This window comes from Theobroma umbraticum, unplaced genomic scaffold, assembly GCF_002168275.2.
Source record: "Theobroma umbraticum cultivar Fairchild unplaced genomic scaffold, ASM216827v3 scaffold_67.0, whole genome shotgun sequence".
In the NCBI taxonomy this organism is placed as follows: Eukaryota; Viridiplantae; Streptophyta; class Magnoliopsida; order Malvales; family Malvaceae; genus Theobroma; species Theobroma umbraticum.
Window position 1 is genome coordinate 6564285 of NW_018397262.1, and position 22454 is coordinate 6586738.

The following is a 22454-nucleotide window of genomic DNA, read 5'->3' on the forward strand; positions in this document are numbered from 1 at the left end:
TCTAGCACCAATACCCCAAAGCTAAAGACATCAGACTTAGTTGAGTAGCGACCATCAATTGCGTACTCAGGGGCCATGTAACCACTGCAGATAATCATCAGTGTTATGTCAAAACATACATGAAACATTGAAAATGAAGACCATCTCCAAGTATGTGTTGTATAATTTTTTCAGGTTTTTACTTACTATGTTCCCACCACTTTCTTTGTATTTGCCTCGGTTTCTTTTTCTCCAAAACTTCTAGCCAGGCCAAAGTCTGAAATTTTGGGGTTCATTTCATTGTCTAGTAGAACATTACCAGCTTTCAAATCTCTATGTATTATTCTTTCTCTTGAATCTTGATGGAGATAAAGGAGCCCCCGAGCAATCCCATTGATAATGTTGTACCGCATAGACCAATCTAATGGCATCCTTTGAGTTTCATCTGTTCAGTTTTTCAGACAAGTCAGGCTTGTCATCCCTAATAGATCTCTGAATGTAATTCTTCCGGGAGTAAAGGAAACTAGATGGTAGTGTGATTAGATGATGGAAGCACTCAAGTATACCAATATAACTAAATTTTCAGGTTGGAGAAAGACATACCAAAAATAAAGAAGTCAAGGCTTTTGTTAGTCATAAACTCATAGATCAGTAATTTTTCATCCTCTTCAATGCAGCATCCTAGAAGATTCACTAAATTCCGCTGCTTAAGTTTTGCAATGTGTATGACTTCATTTTTGAACTCATCTAGACCTTGTCTAGAAGTTTTTGATAGCCTCTTCACAGCAATTTCTTGTCCATCCTCCAGGATACCCTGAAAAGCGTGTAACCAAGTGTTCATTTTTGTAAAACTGATAATTTGCTTGATGATCATTTGTAATATTTATAGACAAAATCAGCATGTTGCAAAGAGGTGATATCATTGAATAGCCAAAATCAGTAAGTTGCATAGCAGTTTACTAGATTGTTACCTTATAGACAGATCCAAAACCACCTTCTCCCAGTTTATTATTTGTTGAAAAGTTATCAGTTGCACAAGCAATTCTGGCTAAGTTGAATGATGGAAACTCTAGATCTTCCTTATGATTTTTGATATTAGAATTGCTTTCTCGGATGAAGGTCAGTGATCCTGTGAAGTATCAGCTAGAGCAAATTAAACGACACAGAACGAGCAATGTGTTTGCACAAATAATAGCCCGGGAACCATGTTTGTCATGTCAATCATCAACCACTATTGTCAGTATCATTCACAACATTTCCTTTCGTGAGAGAGCATTGTGATTAATGTAATGCACTATCTATGTACTATATAAATCTATGCAATGGATTCTTGCTCAATTCAAGTAGTATCTCTCAGGTACAACTTTTCCTTTGTTTAGTACCCTGTTATCAGGTTCTGTTTCGTTCTTAGTTCCCAAGTGGAGGACCTCTTTCTGGGATTGGATTGTGAAATTTATGACTTCAACATGAGATAACTAATCTTGGTCTTCCTAAAAAAAGATCTCAAAGTTTCCATGAACTTAAAGAATAAAACTCGTTTTCTTCATAAGTAATAATGTAGTTCAGTTAATCATATGTGGCTATTTGCCTAGTTCATTGTCTCAAGTCATAAGATGACAGTGATAATAGGAAGACCATTTCTAAGGGAGAAACTTTCACAACAGCCAAAATAATGAAATTAGAAAAAGAAAGGAAGAAAGAATGTTATAATGTGTCAGATTTGGTGTACCAGGCTTCATATGGGATGTCTTCCTCCAAATATACAAGAGCAGGGCAAGACCAAGGATCAATATGGCTGCAGACAAGACAGATATGACTGCAATCCGCATTCTTTCCTTCCCATTTGCATTAATCCTCTCAGATTGACCTAGTCATGAAGAAAACAATATCAGAAAGCAAGACTTAACAACCATCATAGAAAAGTAGAACTAAACATTTTACTATAATGCTTATAAATTGGTTAATTTGGTCACAACTCAGGGTAGTTGGTGCAATTACATGCTAATTCGGATAAAATAATGTTGAACTTTAAACGTTATAAGATATTAAAATGGTCTAGTCTAAACTCCTTAGCTCGTTAATGTAGCAGAAAATGTTTCTAGTGTCAGAAGTCCAATATATAGGAACTCGAACTGAAATTGGAAAATTTTTCTACTGTTGAAAGACAATTTTTTTCATCTTTTCTGAAAGGAAAAGAAAAGGTTTCCATATTAGACCATGACACTTTTTAGATTTTGGCATGTTGAAGTTTAACTGAAAACTTTCATACCTAGTTCTGATGCAGCCATCCTTATATAAATTTCTTCCCCATTTTCAGTGAACTCTCTAATGTCAACCAGGTCAACAAACCAAAGCAAGCATCCACTTCCTCCCTTTCTAACATCCAAATTTGCATAAGCAGTACAGGAGCAGTTTTTTGTACAAAGATTCTTGCACTCCTCAAGGTTCGTACTATAGTTAAACCAGGATTGTCGCGAATCTGGCAACTTTACCCCAGAGTACATCAAAAATCCATCACTAGAGCAGTTTAACGGGGTCTTTCTAATACATCCATTTGACCAATGCAAAGTTTCCCATTCGTCTGGAACTTTTGGCACAAATCCTTTCAAGCAACTGCATTTGATGGAGTTACTTATGTTGCAGCTACCATATGCACCACACAATGCATAATTATCACAGCCATCCATTTGTACCGTAACATAAACTTCCCAAGCTTGTGTTCTATCGATCCAATTCAGGCGCTGCCAAAGTCCATTCTGAGTTAACACCATCCTTGAAGGAATTGAGATATTACGAAGTTTATAGCCATAATACACCTCCCTCTTATTAAACACGACCCCAAATATAAATATAGGATTTGGCTTTAGCTCAGGTGTGCCACTAAACCGCAAACCATTCCAAGGACCAGGACGATATCGAACAATTGAACCTTCTCTCACTATGAACTCTGGAAAACCACCAACCTCAACCCCAAATGAAAAATTGCCATCAGAAGGATCATCGGGACTCTTCCAGGATGACAGGTGACGATTCAGTCCAGTTATTAAGTCCCTTCCGAGCTTCATGCCTGGTAGGAATGTATTACCAGGATAATCAAAGCTCTGCCACAAGAAGTTTTCAGGATTATTTTCATTCTCCTCTTTCACAATAAGATTCCCTGAATTCAGTAGCTCTGCAACTGGACGACCAGCAGGTCTGGATGAGGTAGAGGACCAAATGAAGTTACCATCATGGTCTTGAAGGACTAGAATCCCCTGGTTGGTAACTTTTAGAACTCCTGATGTATCGTTGAGGGGAACTTCTCTGTTGGCCACCCATACAACGGTCTGGACAGGTATTTGCTTGTACCATATGGCCAAGTACCTTCTCCTGCTAACGCCTGGGCTAAAGAATCCTAGTTCATATCGTCCACCTTCTGAAACTATCGTCTCCCCGTCTCTAATCAACTGTGTTGTATTCAAGATGTCCACGGGAGTGGATGTAGATAGAGTACACAACAGAAAGGAACAAACAAGTACTATCGCAATGCCCTCCATTGATAGGATGAAACACCGCAGATTTGAAGGCATGTTTTGATCTTTTGCTGTGACAATGAAACAGGTTCGCCAATTGAAGCTTTCTATGTAAATGAAGTCCTATGTTCTTTCATAGTAAGTTTCAGTTTTAGGATCATTCTTCCTATAAAATTTTCTACTTCTTTTGATATTGATTGCATGTCTCTTTGTATTATCTATTCTCTTAGGTAAAGAGTCTTTCTTTTGAGCTCCAAAGGCATAACTGATTATTCAAATTTTCCTAGATCATTACTATTCCAACACCCCATAATAATTAACGAATACAAAAATTTGAAAATGAGGGCAAGACCTGGTCAATACTTCAGTCCTGTTTCTGCATTTGAACTAATTAATTACTGAAGCTACTGTTATTTTTCAAGCCAGGGCTGGATCTTTCACTTGCAACTTGTGTTTTAAACTATGTAACTCCAATTCAGGGTTGAGTGCTGTAATACAAAAAAAAATAATCCAATAACGGTACATTTATTTTTCTTATTTTAAGTTTTTGTCATATATTTGAAGAGTCGAACCTACATATTCATAGTCGTGATATGTATGTATGAAACGTGTATTTTGAAGAAAACGAAAGGGTTGGAGCAACATAACTTTCTAGTCAATCACGCGTTTGATGGATACAAGAAGTTCTTCTGTAACCGGAACTCAGAAGTCAGTATCCTGCCAATGTTACATTGACTTTGTTGCTTGGTTGGGGACCTACCCCAACTTTACTTTACTTCCGATGAAGGAATATATATATATATATACATCAAAGAAAGCATCAATTCAGCTGACCATTTCTTCCATTTGCACCAATAGATAGTCACAAATTAAGCTATCACTAGAGGAAGGTCAAGAATTGAATGGGAAACAAACAAAGGCAAAGACCGAGCTCCTTGTCTTAAACGGCACTACTGAAAAGACCCTTCTGCAAAATTTGTTATCCTTCTCCCTCTTACTTGATAAGAGATTTAAGTCCTTTGTCAATGGACTAAGGAGTCCAATCCTTTAATTTCTTTCTACCTCAATGTTCAAAACAAAATTCACCTGAAGATAAAAGGTAGCTGCAGATACCTTAGACAGTTGGATTATTGAAATACTAAAAGAAATTAAGAAACAAACTAAGAGTTCACTTGTACTAGGAAAATAAGACAATTTTAATCTTACTGGGTGCTGGTTGATAAAGAACAAATTAAGTAGACAGAATTTTTGCTGTGGATTTTACCTTTTGTCAGAATAAACTAGAGATGCATATGGACCATGCAACTTTGTTACTTTGATGATCATTTATGCAACCTCTAATGAATTTTTTGTCCAAAAAGAACTCATAAGCCAAGTCCCTAGCTGATTAAGAGACTCCAAGATGTTTTTTTTTTTAAAAGTAAGAGACTCCAAGATGTTGTCAGATTAAACTATCCCACCTGTTCAGTCCAAACAAACCGTAACACTAGAATAGCCAGCAAAGTAATGACAGAAATGCTGGAACCAAATTAACCTGTTTGTGCCAATCAGCTTTTATGAAATACTTGAATAGGAGACGATGAAATGGATATAACTATAAAGTTTAGAAATCTTATTGAAAGATTCAATAATAGAAATGTACACTTTCCGTAGGTATTCAAGAACATCAATATATAATAGTAATTTTTTGGAACTATAATAAGAAACCTTAATCAGCTAAAGCAACTGTCAAAAAGGAATACAAGCAAAAGTTTGAACATGAAAACTTGAACAGAACAAACTTAGACACCTCAGAGACAGTAAATATACTTCAACAACACAGTCAATTCTAAGAGTTCACTTTGCACTATGACACACAAAATGATATTATCTTGCCTCTAATTGTGTAATTGTGAAATCATTAGATGAAAACAGTTTGTGCTTGGTTGATGGAGAACTAGATTCAACCAGATCCCTTTCAGTGAAAAAACCTGGTTGTTTAGGCTGAGGCAAGGGGTCTTGGCTACCCAACATCCGAACCACATTAGACATGTTGGGTCTGTCTTTTGGACTTTGTTGCACACATAACAGGCCTACATCAATCGATCTTAACACTTCAGAAAAATTGCAGGTTTCCTTAATTGGTGGTGCTATCAACTCCAAGGAATCTCCTACAGAATATAGTCTCCATGCCTAGCAACAAACACCACTTTATTTGTAGTGAAAGTTAAGTACAACATTGACTGTTTAAGAAGATCTGAATTTCACTTACATGTCCAAGAAGATTAAGCTGGTGATCTGGATGACAGAATCCTCTGTTTCTCTTCCCACTCACTATCTCTAGCACCAATACACCAAAGCTAAACACATCAGATTTAATGGAGTAGATCCCATCAATTGCATACTCAGGAGCCATGTAACCACTGCAGATAATGAAAAATGTCATATCATATATGCATGCTACAATGGCATGAAGATTATCATCAAATATATCTATTACATCGTTTTTCAGGTTATTACTTACTATGTTCCCACCACTTTCTTCGTATTTGCTGCAGTTTCCTTTTCTCCAAAACTTCTAGCCAGTCCAAAGTCTGAAATTTTTGGATTCATTTCATTGTCTAATAAAACATTACTAGCTTTCAGATCTCGATGTATTATTCTTTGTCTTGAATCTTGATGGAGATAAAGGAGCCCCCGAGCAATTCCATTGATAATGTGGTAACGCATATGCCAATCAAGTGACATGCTTTTAGATTGATCTGTTGAGTTTCTTTGCACAAATTAAAGCCAGTTCATTGCTCATAGATGTTTTAATGTAAAACCTTATGAAGGTAAAAGCACTCATGTACAGTAATTGAACCACATTTCCCATGCTGGAGAAAGGCATACCAAAAATGAAGAAGTCCAGGCTTTTGTTAGGCATAAATTCATAGATCAGCATCTTTTCATCTCCTTGAATGCAGCACCCTAAAATCTTCACCAAATTCCGGTGCTGAAGTTTTGCAATGTGTATGACTTCGTTTTTAAATTCATCATGTCCTTGTCTAGAACTTTTTGATAGCCTCTTTACAGCAATTTCTTGTCCATCCTTCTTGATCCCCTGAAAAAGGTGTATAACAACATGCACATTCTTGTAAATCTGATAATCTGATTCGTTTTATCTGTCAAGCCAACAATTGCTCCTCTCTGCATAACTAAACCACCTTCCACCACCAGCCCCCCAAGAAAAAAAGGGGAAAAAGAGAGGCAAAACTCTTTTTTTTTTTTTTCTAGATAATTTAGAAGTTTGAATTTTTCTATATGTCAAAGCTAAAAGGTGGAATCATAGAATTGCAAAAATTAGCATGGTGCTGGCAATTTACCAGATTGTTACCTTATAGACAGGTCCAAAGCCACCTTCTCCCAGTTTATTTGTTGTTGAAAAGTTATTGGTTGCACAAGAAATTGTGGCTAAGTCAAATAATGGTAACTCTACGTCTTCCTTATGAGTTTTACCATTAGAACTGCTTTCAGGGACAGATGCCAACAATCCTGCAAAGTAGCGGTTGTAGTAAATGCAAAACAACACAAGCAGTGTGGTTGTCAAAACTCAAAATCACATTTGTCAGTAAGAATTCACAAATGAATAGTCCTGGAAGGTCTTTTATATCAAATAGTTTCCAGGCCTGTTACAGTAGGGGATACAATAGAGATATCAAACTCAACACAAGGCATCTGTTTCCACAAACATAATAAATAAAACTTGCTTCTCCATAAACAAAAATAGTTGAGATCATTTAATCATAAAGCTATTTCCCTCTCGATTGTAAAACATCTGTTAATTCACATGCTATAACATATCTAGATGTGGCATCATTTTCCCTTCAATGGTGATAGCAGGAACACAAGTTTCAACAGAAAGACTTCCCATAACACTATAATAGAATACAAAAGAAAAGAAAGAGTCTTATGTATGTGAGAGATATGACATACCAGGTTTCTTGGCGCGTGCCTTCCTCCAAAGATACAAGATCAGGGCTAGGCCAAGGATCAGCACTGCTGTAGGCACCATAGAGATGACTGCAATCCTCAATTTTCCCTTCTCATTTGACTTGATACTCTCAGTTTGGTCTAGTCATCAAACAAATCATAGCAGAAATCTAGGAATTAAATGATCATTACAAAAAATGCAAATTAAATATATCACTATGATCATCATAGATTAACTGGCTAGATCAAAACTGACCAACTCAGGTCAGTTTGTTCAGATACAAGCTAAATCTTTCATATTGTGAGAAATTTCTCCCATTAAATTCCTGTTGTCTCTCTTCGGCTTGGCACTTAAATTACTAAATAATTAGAGTTGATTCAAATTTAGCTAATTGATCTCTTTAAAACATAAGCTCTAGCCAGGTTCCACCAAAATCTATATACTAAGAAAATCTTTGCTATCATGCCGACAAACAATGGTTAGATCTATAACGTTAAAAGAATTTATGCGTTATGTTCTTTTGACAGGATGATTGATTTCGTACCTAGTTCTGATGCGGCCACTCTTACGTAAATTTCTTGTCCATTTTCCGTGAACTCTCTAATGTCAACCAGGTCAACAAACCAAAGCAAGCATCCACTTCCTCCTCTCCTTATATCCAAATTTGCATAAGCTGTACACGAACAGTTCCCTTTACAGAGGTTCTTGCACTCCTCAAGATTCATACTGTAGTTAAACCAGGATTGTCGCGAATCTGGCAACTTGACCCCAGAGTACTTTATAAATTCATCACTAGAGCAGTTTAATGGAGTCTTTCGAACACACCCATTTGACCAAATTTTAGTGTCCCACTTTTCTGGAAGTTTTGGCTCAAATCCTTTCAAGCAACTGCATTCGGGGGAGTTACTTTTGTTGCAGCTACCATAAGCACCACACAGTGCGTAATTGTCACAGATATCCATTTGTACTGTAACGTAAACTTCCCAAGCTTGTGTTCTCTCAATCCAATTTTTGCGCTGCCAAAATCCATCCTGAGTTAACACCAACCTTGAAAGAATTGAGTCATTACGAAGCTTGTAGCTGTAATATACCTCCTTCTGATTGAACACAACTCCAAATGTAAATAAAGAATTTGGTTTTAGTTCAGGGGTGCCACTAAACCGCAAACCATTCCAGGGACCAGGACGGAATCGCACAACTGAGCCCTCTCTCAGTACAAACTCTGGAAACCCACCAACCTCATACCTATAAGTAAAATTACCATGAGAAGGATCGTTCGGACTCTTCCAGGATGACAGGTAACGGTCCAGGCCTGTGATTAAGTTCCTTCCGAGCTTCATTCCTTGTAGAAATGTATCACATGGATAATCAAAGCTCTGCCACAAGAAGCTTTCAGGATTATTTTCATTCTTCTCTTTGACAATGAGGTTTCCTGAATTTAAGAGCTGTGCAACTGGACTACGAGCAGGTCTGGATGAGTTGGAAGACCAAACAGTGCTCCTATCAAAATTTAGAAGGAATAGAATCCCCTGGTTGGTAAGTTTTAGAACACCTGACAAATCCTTGAGGGGCACTTCTCTATTGGCCACCCATACAACAGTCTGGACTGGTATATTCCTATACCATATTCCCAAGTATCGATTGGTGCTGGAACCTGGGCTAAAGAAACCTAGCTCAAATTTTCCACCTACTGAAACTATAGTTTCTCCATCTCTAATTAACTGAGTTGTATTCAACGTGCCCTCTGCAATGGATATAGATAAATTAGACAACATAAAGGACCAAAGAAGAAGTACCGCAAAGCCTTCCATTGATTGGACGAAACTCTAAAAGACTTGATGGCATCTTCCTTTCTCTTATCATCTTTTCCTGTGAGTATCTGTGTAAATGGCATCCCTGTTGTCATTTTCTTGTAAGGTTATTGAATGTTTAGCCATCTTCAGAAGAATATTCTAATCCTTACCAGAGAGTAGGAAACCCCCCGGCTAACAACATAAAATGTAAGCAATCGTTAAAACTTCCTTAATATTATCAATACTCCATGATTCAGTGGTGGCAGTGACATCACAGAGCTGATTCAATAATTAATGAATAAAAAAAGTTGAAGAATGAGTGTGGACAAGTTCCTTTATGCCACTAGACATCGTCTATAACTCGGTCTTGCTTCTCCATTTGATCAAGTGACTAATAGCTCCTGTTATTTTCCAAGGCAGGACTTTACATTTCTAAAAGTTATCTAGGTAGTCAATCAAATTTTGATTTACATTTTTACTTGAGACAGACTAAGAAGTCAAAGATATCTGCCAATTTTCCATTGATTCTACTGATTGGTATCTTCCAACGACCCTACCCTATTCTACTTCAACAATGATAATATTTGGGATTATTCAGCTGACCATTTCTTCCGCTTGCACCGAACAGGCACTCACAAATTCAGTTTACAGACAGAAAAATTCAAATTAGCTCCTGACTGAAGTGGTTATCTGTCAAATCTCACATATCAGAGCTTGTAAAACTTTGTGGAGAGATCTAAGGGGCCAAAGTTGATCATTATTTGGCAAGGATTAAGGTGGTTAATAATACTATGTGGTACCACAATTTCCCCAACCTAACATCGTAAACAAAGGCATAGAAGGTGCTGTGACTCACTATGGAAAAATCTGGAATTGAGTGGGACACAAACAGAGACTAATATCTGAGCGCCTAGAATTAGATGACATTGGAAAAATGTTCCTTTTAGTGAATTTCGGACAGATCCAATAAAGAGAAAGTTAGCATTAGTATGTATATCTATGTATGTATCCATCCATCCATCACAATCCAGTTTCCTTTCCAAGCGGTAAGACGTTTCTTGTGGTCCAACTTTCTGAATACTTTTCTCTTTCTTTTCACATTCTCTGAAGACCAAACTCAAGCATTCTTCTACTGAACTTTTCACAAGGGATACTTCATGCAACCAGCTTCACTCAATTTGAAAATAGAAATTGTGTGGTTGAACAATATAGTTTGTCTTGATAATAACTGGTTCTTTAAGAAAGTACAAGTTTGAATCCTTAGCATTTGGTATAGTAATTCTCTTTTGATGCTAGTTGACAGTATGCATGCAATGAGTACTATATAAGAGATTTGGATTGACGAATTATGACAGATGTACATGATTTTTCTCATAAACTTCGATTATCCTGAAGAGTACGTTCGGAAAAGTTTCTTGTGACTTAGATTCTTGAATAATAGAAAGGAAAAACAGATATGATGACAAATAATCATATTGACTAGTGAAAGTTACATTTGGACTCTATCTGTTAGTGTTCAAGAACATCAAATAGAGATTTTTTTGGATTTGTAATACCTAACTTAATCAAGAAAAGCAACTGTAGAAAAGAGATACAAGAAATAATCTATACATTAAAAAACACATTAGGATAAACTAACAGGCTTCAAAGACATTGAATATACTTCAGTTACACAGCAATGAATTCCAACTTCTAAGAGTTCACTAGGCAGGCAAAATTAACCTGAAAATTTATTTATCTTGCTTCTGACATCCCAATGGTGAAATCATTAGATGATAAAAGTTTCTGGCTGGTTGATGAAGAACTTGATTGATCAACCAGATCCCTTTCAGTGAAGAAACCTGGTTGTCTAGGCTGGGGCAAAGGTCCTTGACTTCCTAACATCATAACCACATTAGACATGTTTGGTCTATCTTCTGGACTATGTTGCACACATAACAGGCCTACATGAATTGATCTTAACACTTCAGAAGCATTGCTGGTGTCCCTAATTGCTGATGCAATCAATTCAAATGATTTTCCTTCAGCAAACAATCTCCATGCCTATGGAACAAACAACAGTTTAATAAGAGTAGATTTAATTTTAAAAGTAAGAGTTAATAAGATCATAACCAGACTTACATGCCCAAGAAGGTTAAGCTGGTGATCTGGATGACAGAATCCCCTGTTACGATTCCCATTCACTATCTCTAGCACCAATACACCAAAGCTAAAGACATCAGACTTAATGGAGTAGAGACCATCAATTGCATACTCAGGTGCCATGTATCCACTGCAGATAATCTTGATTGTTAAATCAAGTATACATGAAACATTGAGACGAATATCATCTCCAAATATAAGCTATATCATTTATTTCAGGTTTTTACTTACTATGTTCCCACCACTTTCCTTGTATTTGCCTCAGTTTCCTTATCTCCAAAACTTCTAGCCAGGCCAAAGTCTGAAATTTTGGGGTTCATTTCGTTGTCTAAGAGAACATTAGCAGCTTTCAAATCTCTATGTATTATTCTTTGTCTTGAATCTTGATGGAGATAAAGGAGCCCACGAGCAATCCCATTGATAATGTTGTAGCGCATAGGCCAATCAAGTGACATGCTTTTAGTTTCATCTGTTCAGTTTTTTCACACAAGTCAGCCTCGTTTTCCCTAATAGATCGCTGAATGTAACTCTTCAAGGGTAAAAGAAACTAGATGGTAGTCATGATTAGACAACAGAAGCACTCAATTATAGCACTTGAACTAAATTCCCAAGTTGGAGAAAAACATACCAAAAATTAACAAGTCCAGGCTTTTGTTAGGCATAAATTCATAGATCAACATCTTTTCATCCCCCTGTATGCAGCATCCTAAAAGCTTCACTAAATTTCGATGCTTAAGTTTTGCAATATGTATGACTTCATTTTTGAACTCATCAAGTCCTTGTCCAGAACTCTTAGATAGCCTCTTTACCGCAATTTCTAGTCCATCCTTCAAGATCCCCTGAAAAGTGTATAACCAAATGTTTATTCTAGTAAGCCAGATATCTCACTTGAATGATACTCTTTCATATGCACAGCAGCCCTTCTCTTTGCATAATTGACACCCTCAACCCCCCTCCTTTTTCCAGGGGACAACAAAAGAAAAAGCAGAGGTATAAACTCATTCCTTTTTTGTAGAATAATTTAGCGGTCAGAAGTTTTTATTTTTCTAGAATATGGTTGATTAAAATTCATAGAATGATAGGTACTATTACTAAAATTATCCTTTGGAAGATTAATATGCCAATTCAAATAGATGACATTGCATGCTGGTTTACTAGACTGTTACCTTATAGACAGTTCCAAAACCGCCTTCTCCCAGTTTATTCTTCATTGAAAAGTTATCGGTTGCAAAAACAATTGTGGCTAAGTCAAATGAGGGTAACTCTAAATCTTCATTCTGATTTTTAACATCCGAACTGCTTTCAGGGACATATGTCGGCAATCCTGCAAATTAGTAGCAGTAGGAGTAAACGTAAAAAGACACAAGCAGTGAGGTTGATAAGGCCAGGTTTATCAGCAAGAATTTACAAACTAATAGCTGAGGAAGGTCAAGTGTCAAATAAGTTTCATGTTTAGAACCTATTATCAAGTTTTATTATGTTATCATTTTCCAAAAGAAGGACTTGTCGCCTCCAACATGAAATAGTCTTAGTCTTCCTAGAACAAAGAGTTCTAACAATTACAATGTGCTTAAACTATCTAACTCGCTTCCTTCATGCTGTAGTTAAACAAAAGAAATGTCTACGAACATCTAGATAGGCAGTAACAGGAACACCACTTTCAGCACAAAAACTTTCCACAACAGTATAATGAACAATAACTGAGACAAAAAGAATGAAAATCTTATTGTGTGAGGGATATGATGTACCAGGTTTCTCATGGTATCGCTTCCTCCAAAGATACAACACCAAGGATAGGCCAAGTATCAACACTGCTGCAGTCAACACACAGATGAATGCAACTCTGACTCTGTCCTTCTCCTTGGATTTGATACTCTCTATTTGATCTAGCCATCAAACAAATTTTAGCAGAAATCTTAGAGTTAGAACTCCCTATAAGAATAGCAAATATAATTTCTACTAATATGGTTATAATTTAATTAGCTGGGATTAATATAATAATTCAGAAAATATAATATGGTGATAATTTAATTATCTGGGATTAATATAATAATTCAGAAAATATTGCTAATGCAAAATCCCATGATGCAGTCACACTGACTAGTATCTCATCTGTTCATGAAAAGGCTTCTGCCTTCTAGGGAACTGTTAGTACTGGATCTTTCACCTTTGACAAATTGCTGCTCTGAGTTCCCGTTCACTCTCTTCTGCTTTGGGAGTTCTACTTACTAGGACTGATTCAAATTTATCTAGTCATTCTCTTAAAAATATAAACCTCTAGCAGAGTTCTATCAAAACCTATGGATTATGGGCTTGTTGGGTTAGCGCAGGTTTATTGGGTTTACTTGTAAATAGGGAAAGAGTTGGTTTCTTTGTCTCTGCAGGACAAGGAGGGGATACTGGTGTTTTTTGTTACCAGTTTGTATAGCGAGGGTCAAGACTGACAACCAATCAGTCTTGTACTCTCCTTTGTTTATGGACTCCCTCTCTGGAATGAATGATTCTTAATTTTTTTTTTAAAAAAATTATGCCATCTCGCTAATAAAGCCAACAGCTATACCAGTAATGTTACTTCGTTTTTTCAGGTAACAGACGATACTGTTAAAAGAATTGATGTATCCATCGTGAAACACAAAAAAACAAAAAATGTCCATGTATTAAGAGTTAGACAAAGACATGTTTAAGTTTAGAAACAATTGAAAATTTCATACCTAGTTCTGATGCAGCCATCCTGATATATATTTCTTGTCCATTTTCACTGAATTGTTGAATGTCAACCAGGTCGACAAACCAAAGCAAGCATCCACTTCCTCCATCTCTTATATCGATATTTGAGTAAGCTGTACATGAACAGTTTTTTGTGCAGAGGTTCTTGCATTCCTCAAGAGTCATACGGTAGTTAAACCAGGATTTTCGTGAATCTGGCAACTTCACGCCAGAGAACTTTAGAAATCCATCAGTAGAGCAGTTCAATGGGGTCTTTCTAACACACCCATTTGACCAATTTTTAGTGTCCCAATTTTTTGGAAATTGTGGCACAAATCCTTTCAAGCAACTGCACTCTGGGGTGTTACTTGCATTGCAGCTACCATACGCACCACACAGTGCATAATTGTCACAGTTATCCATTTGTACTGTAACAAAAACTTCCCAACTCTGGGTTCTATCAGTCCAAGTGAGGCGCTCCCAAAGTCCATCCTGACTTAACACCATCCTTGAAAGAATTGAGCTATTATGAAGCTCATAGGTGTCATATACCTCCGTCTCATTGATCACAACACTAACTGTGAAAAATTTGTTTGGTCTTAGTTCAGGTGTGCCACTAAACCGCAGACCATTCCAAGGGCCAGGACGGAATCGAACAACTGAACCCTCTCTCAGTATAAGTTCTGGAAATCCACCAACGTCAAACCGATATGTAAAATTACCGTGAGAAGGATCATCAGGACTCTTCCAGGATGACAGGTAACGATCCAGGCCTGTGATTAAGTTTCTTCCAAGTTTCATGCCTTGTAGCAATGTATCACATGGGTAATCAAAGCTCTGCCACAATAAGTTTTCAGGATTGCTGTCATTCTCCTCTCTCACAATGAGGTTTCCTGAATCCAAGAGCTGTGCAACTGGATTTCGAGCGAGTCTAGATGAGTTTGAAGACCAAACAGTTCTCCTATTACGATCCAGAAGGACTAGAATTCCCTGCTTGGTAAGTTTCAGAAAACCTGATGAATCGTTGAGGGGCAGTTCTCTGTTGGCCACCCATACCGCAGTCTTGACAGGTATTTGCTTGTACCATATTGCCAAGTATTTCTTCCTGCTTGCACCTGGACTAAAGAATCCAAGCTCAAATCTTCCACCTGCTGAAACTATCGTGTCGCCATCTCTCATTAATTGAGTTGTATTCAAGGTGTCGACCGCAGCAGATATAGTCAGATGAGACAACAAAAAGGAGCAAACAAGAAGTATCCCCAAGCCTTCCATTAAAAGGATGAAAAACTGAAGACTTGAACTGATCTTCCTTTCGCTTACAGCATTTTCCAGAGAGAACGAAACGACCTTTTCTATAAGGCTATCCACGCCAATTACAACCCACATCGTTCGAAGTTTTCAGCACCATAATTCATGAAAATTAGCGGAATACACTTGTCTTGCAACAGAGAAGTATGAGCTACATGACAATTCTTTCCAGGAAAGCAAATGGTCCAAACTCTCTCATATCAAACAAAACTCCATAATTAAGTGGGGCCAATAACATCGCAGAGCCGATACGATAATCAATGATAATCCAAGATGTTTAAAATGAGTGGACAAATGTTTCTATGCTACTTGACACAGTCAACAATTTTTTCTTGCTTCCACATTTGTTTTACTGATTGCTACAGTTATTTCGCAAGCAAAGATATCCCATTTTGTATTGGCAGTCACATTTCGTCATAACTAAAGAAAGTCATTTGCGTAGGCAGAACTCAAAAGCCAAGACCCTTCGAATGTTACATTGATTCTAGTCCCTTGGCTCGGGTCAGCACCAGATGATTTCCTCCGACCACCTATTCTACTTCCATTTGCAGTAATAGACACTCAAATTCTTAGTTTACTGGTATAACTCAAGTTAATTTCCAATGAGAAATTGTAAGGAAAGATATCAGTACATATTGAGAGATCTAAAACCAGTCTGGTGATGAACCTTTTGAGGAAAAAATCATGTGATCTAATGGGCTAAAGTTGATCATTCCCATAAAGGTGTTCAGGATAGTTATTAAAAGATTTGCATTACAACAACCCCAACCTAACATCATAAATAAAGCCAGCAAAAGGTTAGGCTAGTTAATAACATATGGCACAGCATCCACCCAAATCTAACATCATAAAAATAAAGTCAGCAAAATCTTTTTACAAGTTCTTACCCATTAGTTACTTATGAATTTCACACATGTAAATGGTTGTGATTATCATAACAAAAAGTATTGTCACGAAAAAGTAATCAAAGGGAGTCGAACTCGCAATGATCCTAATCACAAATTCTCTAGTTTATATCGGTTATTAATATTATTAGCTTACACATTGCTCACACCTATAATAATATATGGACTTGAGAAAGACACAAACAGAGAATAAGAGGCAAACTCCTAGTATTTTAGACAGACTCCAAAAAAATAGGTTCTTTGCCTTGATGAAAGATACTTGTTGGAGGGTAAAAAGGACAACAGGTTTTAGATAGAGTCCAATTTATTTCTTGGTACCGACCAAGCATTAAGTAATGTTTAAATAATGAACAGGCCTACCATTGGACAAAGTGGCAGAGGACTGGAAAAATCTGTACACTCCTTAATTGAAATCTACCTACTGAGCTTAGGCTCAAAGGCACGCTGTCTTTATTGGGTGATCTGTACTTGAGTTTGAGCCAGACAAGTTATAAACAAGAGAGGGTTCAAGGGTATTTTGGAAATTACAATATATGAACAAAGAGAAGAAGTAGAAATCCTATGAAAAATTTATGGTGTACACTCACGGTGAGATCAGATATATATGGTCCCACCATCCCCATTTTCACCAGGATGCACGGACTGAATTGCTGGGAAACACGTATCCATCCATTCCATTCATGCTCCTTTTTAATGAGGTGAGACTTTTCTTGTGCCCAGTTGTCAACATCTTTTTCTCTTGCTTTTCACATATCCACAAAAACAACAGCACGAAAGCATTCTTCTAGAGAACTTATCTCTTTCTGCTACTTTGACATTTTGGCCAAAGCTCTAGACTTCTATCATTGAATCTAAGATGAAATTTATTCTTGAAGAAAGTAGTTTATGTTTTGAATCTTAACATAGTTTAGTGATATTCCAAAAGAATATAATGAATGCCTATACGTACATGGAAAATTGAAAATAGTAAATATTTCTCAATCAAAACCAACCTTGGCAGTATAGTTGGGGAAGGAAATTTTGAACTTGGGGGGACCTATTTAAAGAAGAGATGTGGCTGCCAAGTATGGTATGCCTTGAGCATTTGTAGAATGTTAACATGAAAGTGTCATTTATCTTGCATCTAATACCGTTATAGTGAAATTACTCGTCAAAAATTGTTTTTGACTGCTTGATGAGGAACTAAATTCAGCCAGATCCCTCTCATGGAAGAAACCTGGTTGTTTAGGCTTAGGCAAAGGGTCTTCGGAACTCAGCATCAGAACAACATTTGACATGCTTGGCCTGTCATCTGGACTTTGTTGCACACATAGTAGACCAACATGAATTGATCTTATGATTTCATGTGAGTTCCGAGTGTCGCTAATCGGTGCAGCAATCAGTTCCAAGGATTTGCCTTCATTAAATAACCTCCATGCCTATGCAACTCAAGTTAGTTCCCTAATAGTAGAATTAAAATTTAGAGATGAGAAGGAGTTGTAATGTGACACTTACATGGCCAACAAGGTTAAGCTGGTGATCTGGATGACAGAATCCTCTGTTTCTTTTCCCACTCACTATCTCTAGTACCAAAACACCAAAACTAAAGACATCAGATTTTATCGAGTAAACCCCATCAATTGCATACTCAGGAGACATGTATCCACTGCAGGTAAACATTCCAAGTTTAAATCAAGCATTCATGGTCTGAGTATTAAAAAATGTACTAAATCAATCTTTGAGTTATTACTCACTATGTTCCCACCACCCTACTTGTATTTGCTGCAGTTTGTTTCTCCCCAAAACTTCTAGCCAAACCAAAGTCTGAAATTTTTGCATTCATTTCATGGTCTAGTAAAATATTAGCAGCCTTCAGATCTCTATGTATAATTCTTTGTCTGGAATCTTGATGAAGATAAAGGAGGCCACGTGCAATCCCATTGATGATGTTGTGGCGCATGGGCCAATCCATTGACATGCTTTGAGCTTGATCTGATCAAATTTTCACAAAAGTTAGATCATTATATTGCTTATAGATATCTGAACCCAAATTTCCATCTTAAAAAAGAAAAGGAGGACTAATCAAATCGACACAGTTATAAGTTATTGACTGATGACTTTTTTTCCATTGCTGCTTGATACTGTAATAAGTTTCTGGTTTTACATGTGGAGAGCACTTAAATGTTTTAGCTAGAGTAAACTTCAAAGGCTAGAGAAAGATGTACCAAATATAAAGAAGTCCAGGCTTTTGTTAGGCATAAATTCATATATCAACGCCTTTTCATCCGTTTCAATGCAACACCCTAGAAGCTTCACTAAATTTCGATGCTGAACTTTTGCAATTTGATCAACTTCATTTTTGAACTCATTGTCTCCTTGTGTAGAACTCTTTGACAGCCTCTTCACAGCAATTTCCTGTCCATCCTCCAAGATACCCTGAAAATATATATCACGAGAAGTTCATTCTCTCAAATCTGATCTTTTTTCTTGAATTTCTGTCATATTGCTGATTAAATATTGATTGAGATATAGAGCTCAAAGTCCTATTTCTAGAGTCTTTTTGTAATAACAAAATGAAAACAGCAATTTTGGTTAACCGATGTCAGTGCAAAGAAGTAGAACCATTGGAGTCAGCAAACAATCAACATGTTGCAATGAAACTATTATAATCTATTATTACCTTGTAGACAGATCCAAAACCACCCTCTCCGATTTTATTCGTAGGAGAAAAGTTATTGGTAGCACGAGCAATTGTTGCGAAGTCCAATAATGGCAACTCAAGATCATCCTTCTGATCCTTATATTTATTACTTCTTTCTAAAAGGCCTTGCATTGAGCCTGCAAAATCCCAAGGTGGTGTGAATATAAATACCATGAGCAACGAATCCAAAAAATGTGATTTTTTCTGCTAGAATTACCCTTTTTCTTCTGGCGTTTCTTCCTCCAAAGAAAAAGGACCAGGGCTATGCCAAAAGTGACCACCACAATAACGAATGCAGAGCTCACCGCGATCCACATCTTTTTCTTCGAAGAGGATTTATTTGTGCTTGAGCTATCAGTTTGATCTATACAAGAATGAAAGTCATCATTTAAGAGAAGAATAAGAAATTTCCATCTGCTACTATTATGCTTACTGATTGATTAGTTGTGGGTACATTTGAAGTCAGCTCTTTTATTTCAGCACGAATACCAACTCAAAATCCGGATTTACCTGTTAAGTTATGCAAGACTGAGTAAAAAATTAGAACTAAAAGATAATTATCTATACATCTTGCAAACATTAGGAATCAGGAATAACCATTAGAATTATTGGAGTGGCTGAAGCATTCCTATTTAACATGAGAAATTACTGCTTCATATTACATTTTAAGCTGTTTCACAGTTTCTGCTCTTGCAATTTTGTCATCTCTTTAGGTTTATGTCCAAGTTAAGCAGAATTCTGCGAGTACTTCAGCTACCACATCTGTCTAAGAATATAAAGTTTATGCAGAAGCTTTACACCAGAGTATCAGGCCACAACTTTCAAGGTTGGAGGATAGTTTCATACCTAGATCTGTGCCAGCCATCCTTACATAAATTGATTGTCCTCTACCAGTGGAGTGTTTAATATCAATCAGTTCACCGAACCAGAGCAGGCACCCGCTTCCTCCATCTCTTATATCCAAATTAGCATAAGCTGTGCACGAGCAGTTCTTTGTGCACTGGATGTTGCACTCCTCAAGGTTCATACTGTTGTTACTTGCGGATTGTCCCGAGTCCGGAAACTTTACTCCGGAAATCTCCTGAAATCCATCTCCAGAACAGTTCAGCGGAGTCTTTCTTATGCACCCACCTGACCCTGGTTCCTTATCCCATTCTTCTTTGTTTTTTGGCACAAATCCACTTAAGCAGGTACAAACTGGGGAGTTATTGCTGTTGCAGAAACCATTTGCACCACATAATCCATAATTGTCACAGGTATCCTCTTGTACCAAACGATAATGCACCCACGATGATGGATAACGATGTAGGCCTGTAACAAAATCCTTTCCGATCTTCATGCCTGGTAGCAGTATATCACATGGATAATCAAAGCTCTGCCATATGAAGCTTTCGTCCAACTCATCTTTCACAACGAGGTTACCCGAATCCAGCAGCTGTGCAACTGGATTACGCGCAGGTCTTGAAAAGTGGGAAGACCAAATAGTTTTGCCCTCACCACTCAGAAGGACAAGAATTCCCTGATTGGTAACTTTTGCAACGCCTGATGAATCATTGAGGGGTACTTCCCTGTTGGCCACCCATACAACAGTCTTGACAGATTTCTTGTCCCATATTCCTAAGTATCGCTTGCCGGTACCACCTGGACTAAAGAATCCTAGTTCAAAAATTTCACTAGCTGAAACTAAGGTCTCACCATCTCTGATGGGGTGAGTTGTATCTATGGAGTCCACTGTAGTAGATATAATTACATGAGGCAGCACAAAGGAGCAAAGAAGAATTATGATAAGACCTTCCATAGAGGTTTAGAAAAATGGGACTCGAACGCCTCTTCCTTCTTCCTATGCCCTTTTCCCACGTGAAAGCATTAATTTCATCCCAAGCTATCTCTACAATTCACATACCTCACTGCACTTTCTGCCTGTTATTAAAGCGTTCTTGCAAGGCTGGAATTGAACCGTCCTCATGAATGAAACCCGAATTATATGGCTGAAAAATCAATAATTATCTTTGGAATGAGCAATCAAAATAAATTTTCAAAGCCTTGCATCTAAACTTGATTCCATTATCTACTGGCTGAGGTAAAATAATCTGATGGAGCCCCTTTCGAAACCTTATGAAAAGCAGTAATTCAAGCTTTCTTATACCATTAAGTGGCTTCTATATCACCAAAAAGAGCAGTTTCAAGAAATGAAATAAAAACAAAAGGTTGAATAAAACGAAGGGAAAGTGGCCAGTCCTGTTTCACCAACTTACCCTTATGAGATTCTGAAATACATAAACTTCAGCAGATAAATTGCAAGCTCTGGTTAGTCTGACCTGCAGTTACCGGTTAGCATAAGACTGAAGGCCCTGTCCTGTTTTCCTCTACCATACCAGAAAGTAACAATGCGGAAATAAACATTTTCTTTGGAGACCCACAGGGCAAGTAGATGGTTTGGTGGAGATTTCTAGGATGTTTGAACTTTGAAAGTTTCTGAGTCTCTAAAGTCTGACCCCACCTTGTTAATCTGTCTGTTATCACAGTTAAACTATGAACATTTACTATGAGTAGGAAGACCTATACTCTTCTCCATGAATTCAAATAAAAGGCCAAATGTATACCAAATTGCTTGGATGATTTATTACCTACTGGAGAAGAACGTGCAATCTTATATAACAAAATGTTATTTCATTACTCTCTTTCCTTTCTTTCTGGATGATTGAGAGAATTTAATGCTTCCAACGAAGCCAGTTTCGGTAAGCAGAATAAAGCCTGCAAAACAGCAGCAGCAAAAGGGAAAACAACAAAAATTAAGACCCAAGAAACAGCTGGGAAATAATTAATCAGAACAACAAATAACATAGCTGGAAATACACACACTTATTATATGTCTTTTATTCAGACTTCAGAGCTTGACACAGCTTTATTTATAACCTTGTTGGCTATATTTATTTATAGGCAACTCTTACAACACCTGATAAATGATTGAGAGGCCCTTTCATGTTGGCCACCCAAACGACAGTAGTGACAGATTTTTTGTTCCATAATCCCAAGTATATGGCCTTGTAGGAGCCAGGATTTAAGAATCCCAGTTCAAAAATCCCACTAGCAGAAACAAAGGTTTCAACATCTCTAATTGGCTGTGTTGTGGTGTCCGGAGCAGTAGATATAGTTATATTAGAGAATAAAAACGAACAAAGAAGGATCGTTAACTGCAGCCTTGAACTACCTATGTGAAAGTCATTAAATCCTTCTTGTGAGGTTACAATCAACCAGCTATATCTTTCATAACAATGAGCAGAATTTTCTACGGAAGAGAAAAACAATGGTCCCATGTAGAGTTTGAGTGATGACCCATTTTCATTTGAAAGACTTATAGGACTAATTTTTGCAATGTCCAGCACCCTCAAGCATAGGGTGTGCAGTGTTTGTCTCTGACATTGAATGATGTTAATGCAAACGAAAAATTAGATTTGTTTTAATACCATCAAACCC

The 22454-nt window shown here is 37.2% G+C and overlaps 3 protein-coding genes across 4 annotated transcripts in view; all 3 read right to left on the reverse strand.

The window, feature by feature from the left end:
• The window catches only part of LOC110418934 (G-type lectin S-receptor-like serine/threonine-protein kinase At4g27290), a 4444-nt gene extending 694 nt beyond the window's left edge, over positions 1–3750 (reverse strand). Inside the window, 6 exon segments of the mRNA XM_021431752.1 lie at positions 1–84; positions 187–424; positions 583–793; positions 951–1108; positions 1709–1846; positions 2249–3750. The exon segment at positions 1–84 is cut by the window's left edge and continues 11 nt beyond it. Coding sequence (XP_021287427.1) covers positions 1–84; positions 187–424; positions 583–793; positions 951–1108; positions 1709–1846; positions 2249–3548 — 2129 coding nt within the window. The 5' untranslated portion in view covers positions 3549–3750.
• Positions 3751–5061: 1311 nt separating this feature from the next.
• On the reverse strand, positions 5062–9517 carry LOC110418939 (G-type lectin S-receptor-like serine/threonine-protein kinase At4g27290). Of its 2 annotated transcripts, none has more exons than XM_089783907.1 (7): positions 7988–9517; positions 7446–7583; positions 6847–7004; positions 6363–6573; positions 5995–6145; positions 5743–5893; positions 5062–5663 (listed from the first exon to the last, which is right to left on the reverse strand). In XM_089783907.1, the coding sequence occupies exons 1-7, from the start codon at positions 9252–9254 to the stop codon at positions 5358–5360; spliced, it is 2382 nt and encodes a 793-aa protein (XP_089640033.1). In that variant the 5' UTR covers positions 9255–9517; the 3' UTR covers positions 5062–5357. The 2 variants fall into 2 exon arrangements, with proteins under 2 accessions (XP_089640033.1, XP_021287436.1); XM_021431761.2 differs by having other exon boundaries at positions 5995–6232; positions 7988–9513.
• Positions 9518–10970: 1453 nt separating this feature from the next.
• On the reverse strand, positions 10971–21465 carry LOC110418864 (receptor-like serine/threonine-protein kinase SD1-8). Its single transcript, XM_021431689.2, has 14 exons — positions 19824–21465; positions 19195–19341; positions 18957–19114; positions 18502–18712; positions 18031–18268; positions 17792–17942; positions 17413–17715; positions 14090–15482; positions 13127–13264; positions 12545–12702; positions 12007–12217; positions 11610–11847; positions 11358–11508; positions 10971–11279 (listed from the first exon to the last, which is right to left on the reverse strand). Exons 1-14 carry the CDS (start codon positions 20773–20775, stop codon positions 10971–10973), a joined length of 4758 nt encoding a protein of 1585 aa, XP_021287364.1. The 5' UTR covers positions 20776–21465.
• Between the last annotated feature and the right edge of the window lie 989 nt (positions 21466–22454).

What these genes read in the sequence shown, in the direction of transcription:
- LOC110418939 (XM_021431761.2), bottom strand. Translation starts at nt 9,254, where the DNA reads ATGGAAGGCTTTGCGGTACTTCTTCTTTGGTCCTTTATGTTGTCTAAT. An exon ending in GCTTTGGACCTGTCTATAAG is followed by an intron (nt 6,574 to 6,846) that starts GTAACAATCTGG and finishes CACCTTTTTCAG; the next exon opens with GGGATCAAGAAGGATGGACA. An exon ending in AAGAAAGTGGTGGGAACATA is followed by an intron (nt 5,894 to 5,994) that starts GTAAGTAATAAC and finishes CATTATCTGCAG; the next exon opens with TGGTTACATGGCTCCTGAGT.
- LOC110418864 (XM_021431689.2), bottom strand. Translation starts at nt 20,775, where the DNA reads ATGGAAGGTCTTATCATAATTCTTCTTTGCTCCTTTGTGCTGCCTCAT. An exon ending in GCGATACCATGAGAAACCTG is followed by an intron (nt 12,703 to 13,126) that starts GTACATCATATC and finishes ACTAATTTGCAG; the next exon opens with GATTGCCGACATATGTCCCT. An exon ending in CCTGGACTTGTTAATTTTTG is followed by an intron (nt 11,848 to 12,006) that starts GTATGTTTTTCT and finishes AAAACTGAACAG; the next exon opens with ATGAAACTAAAAGCATGTCA.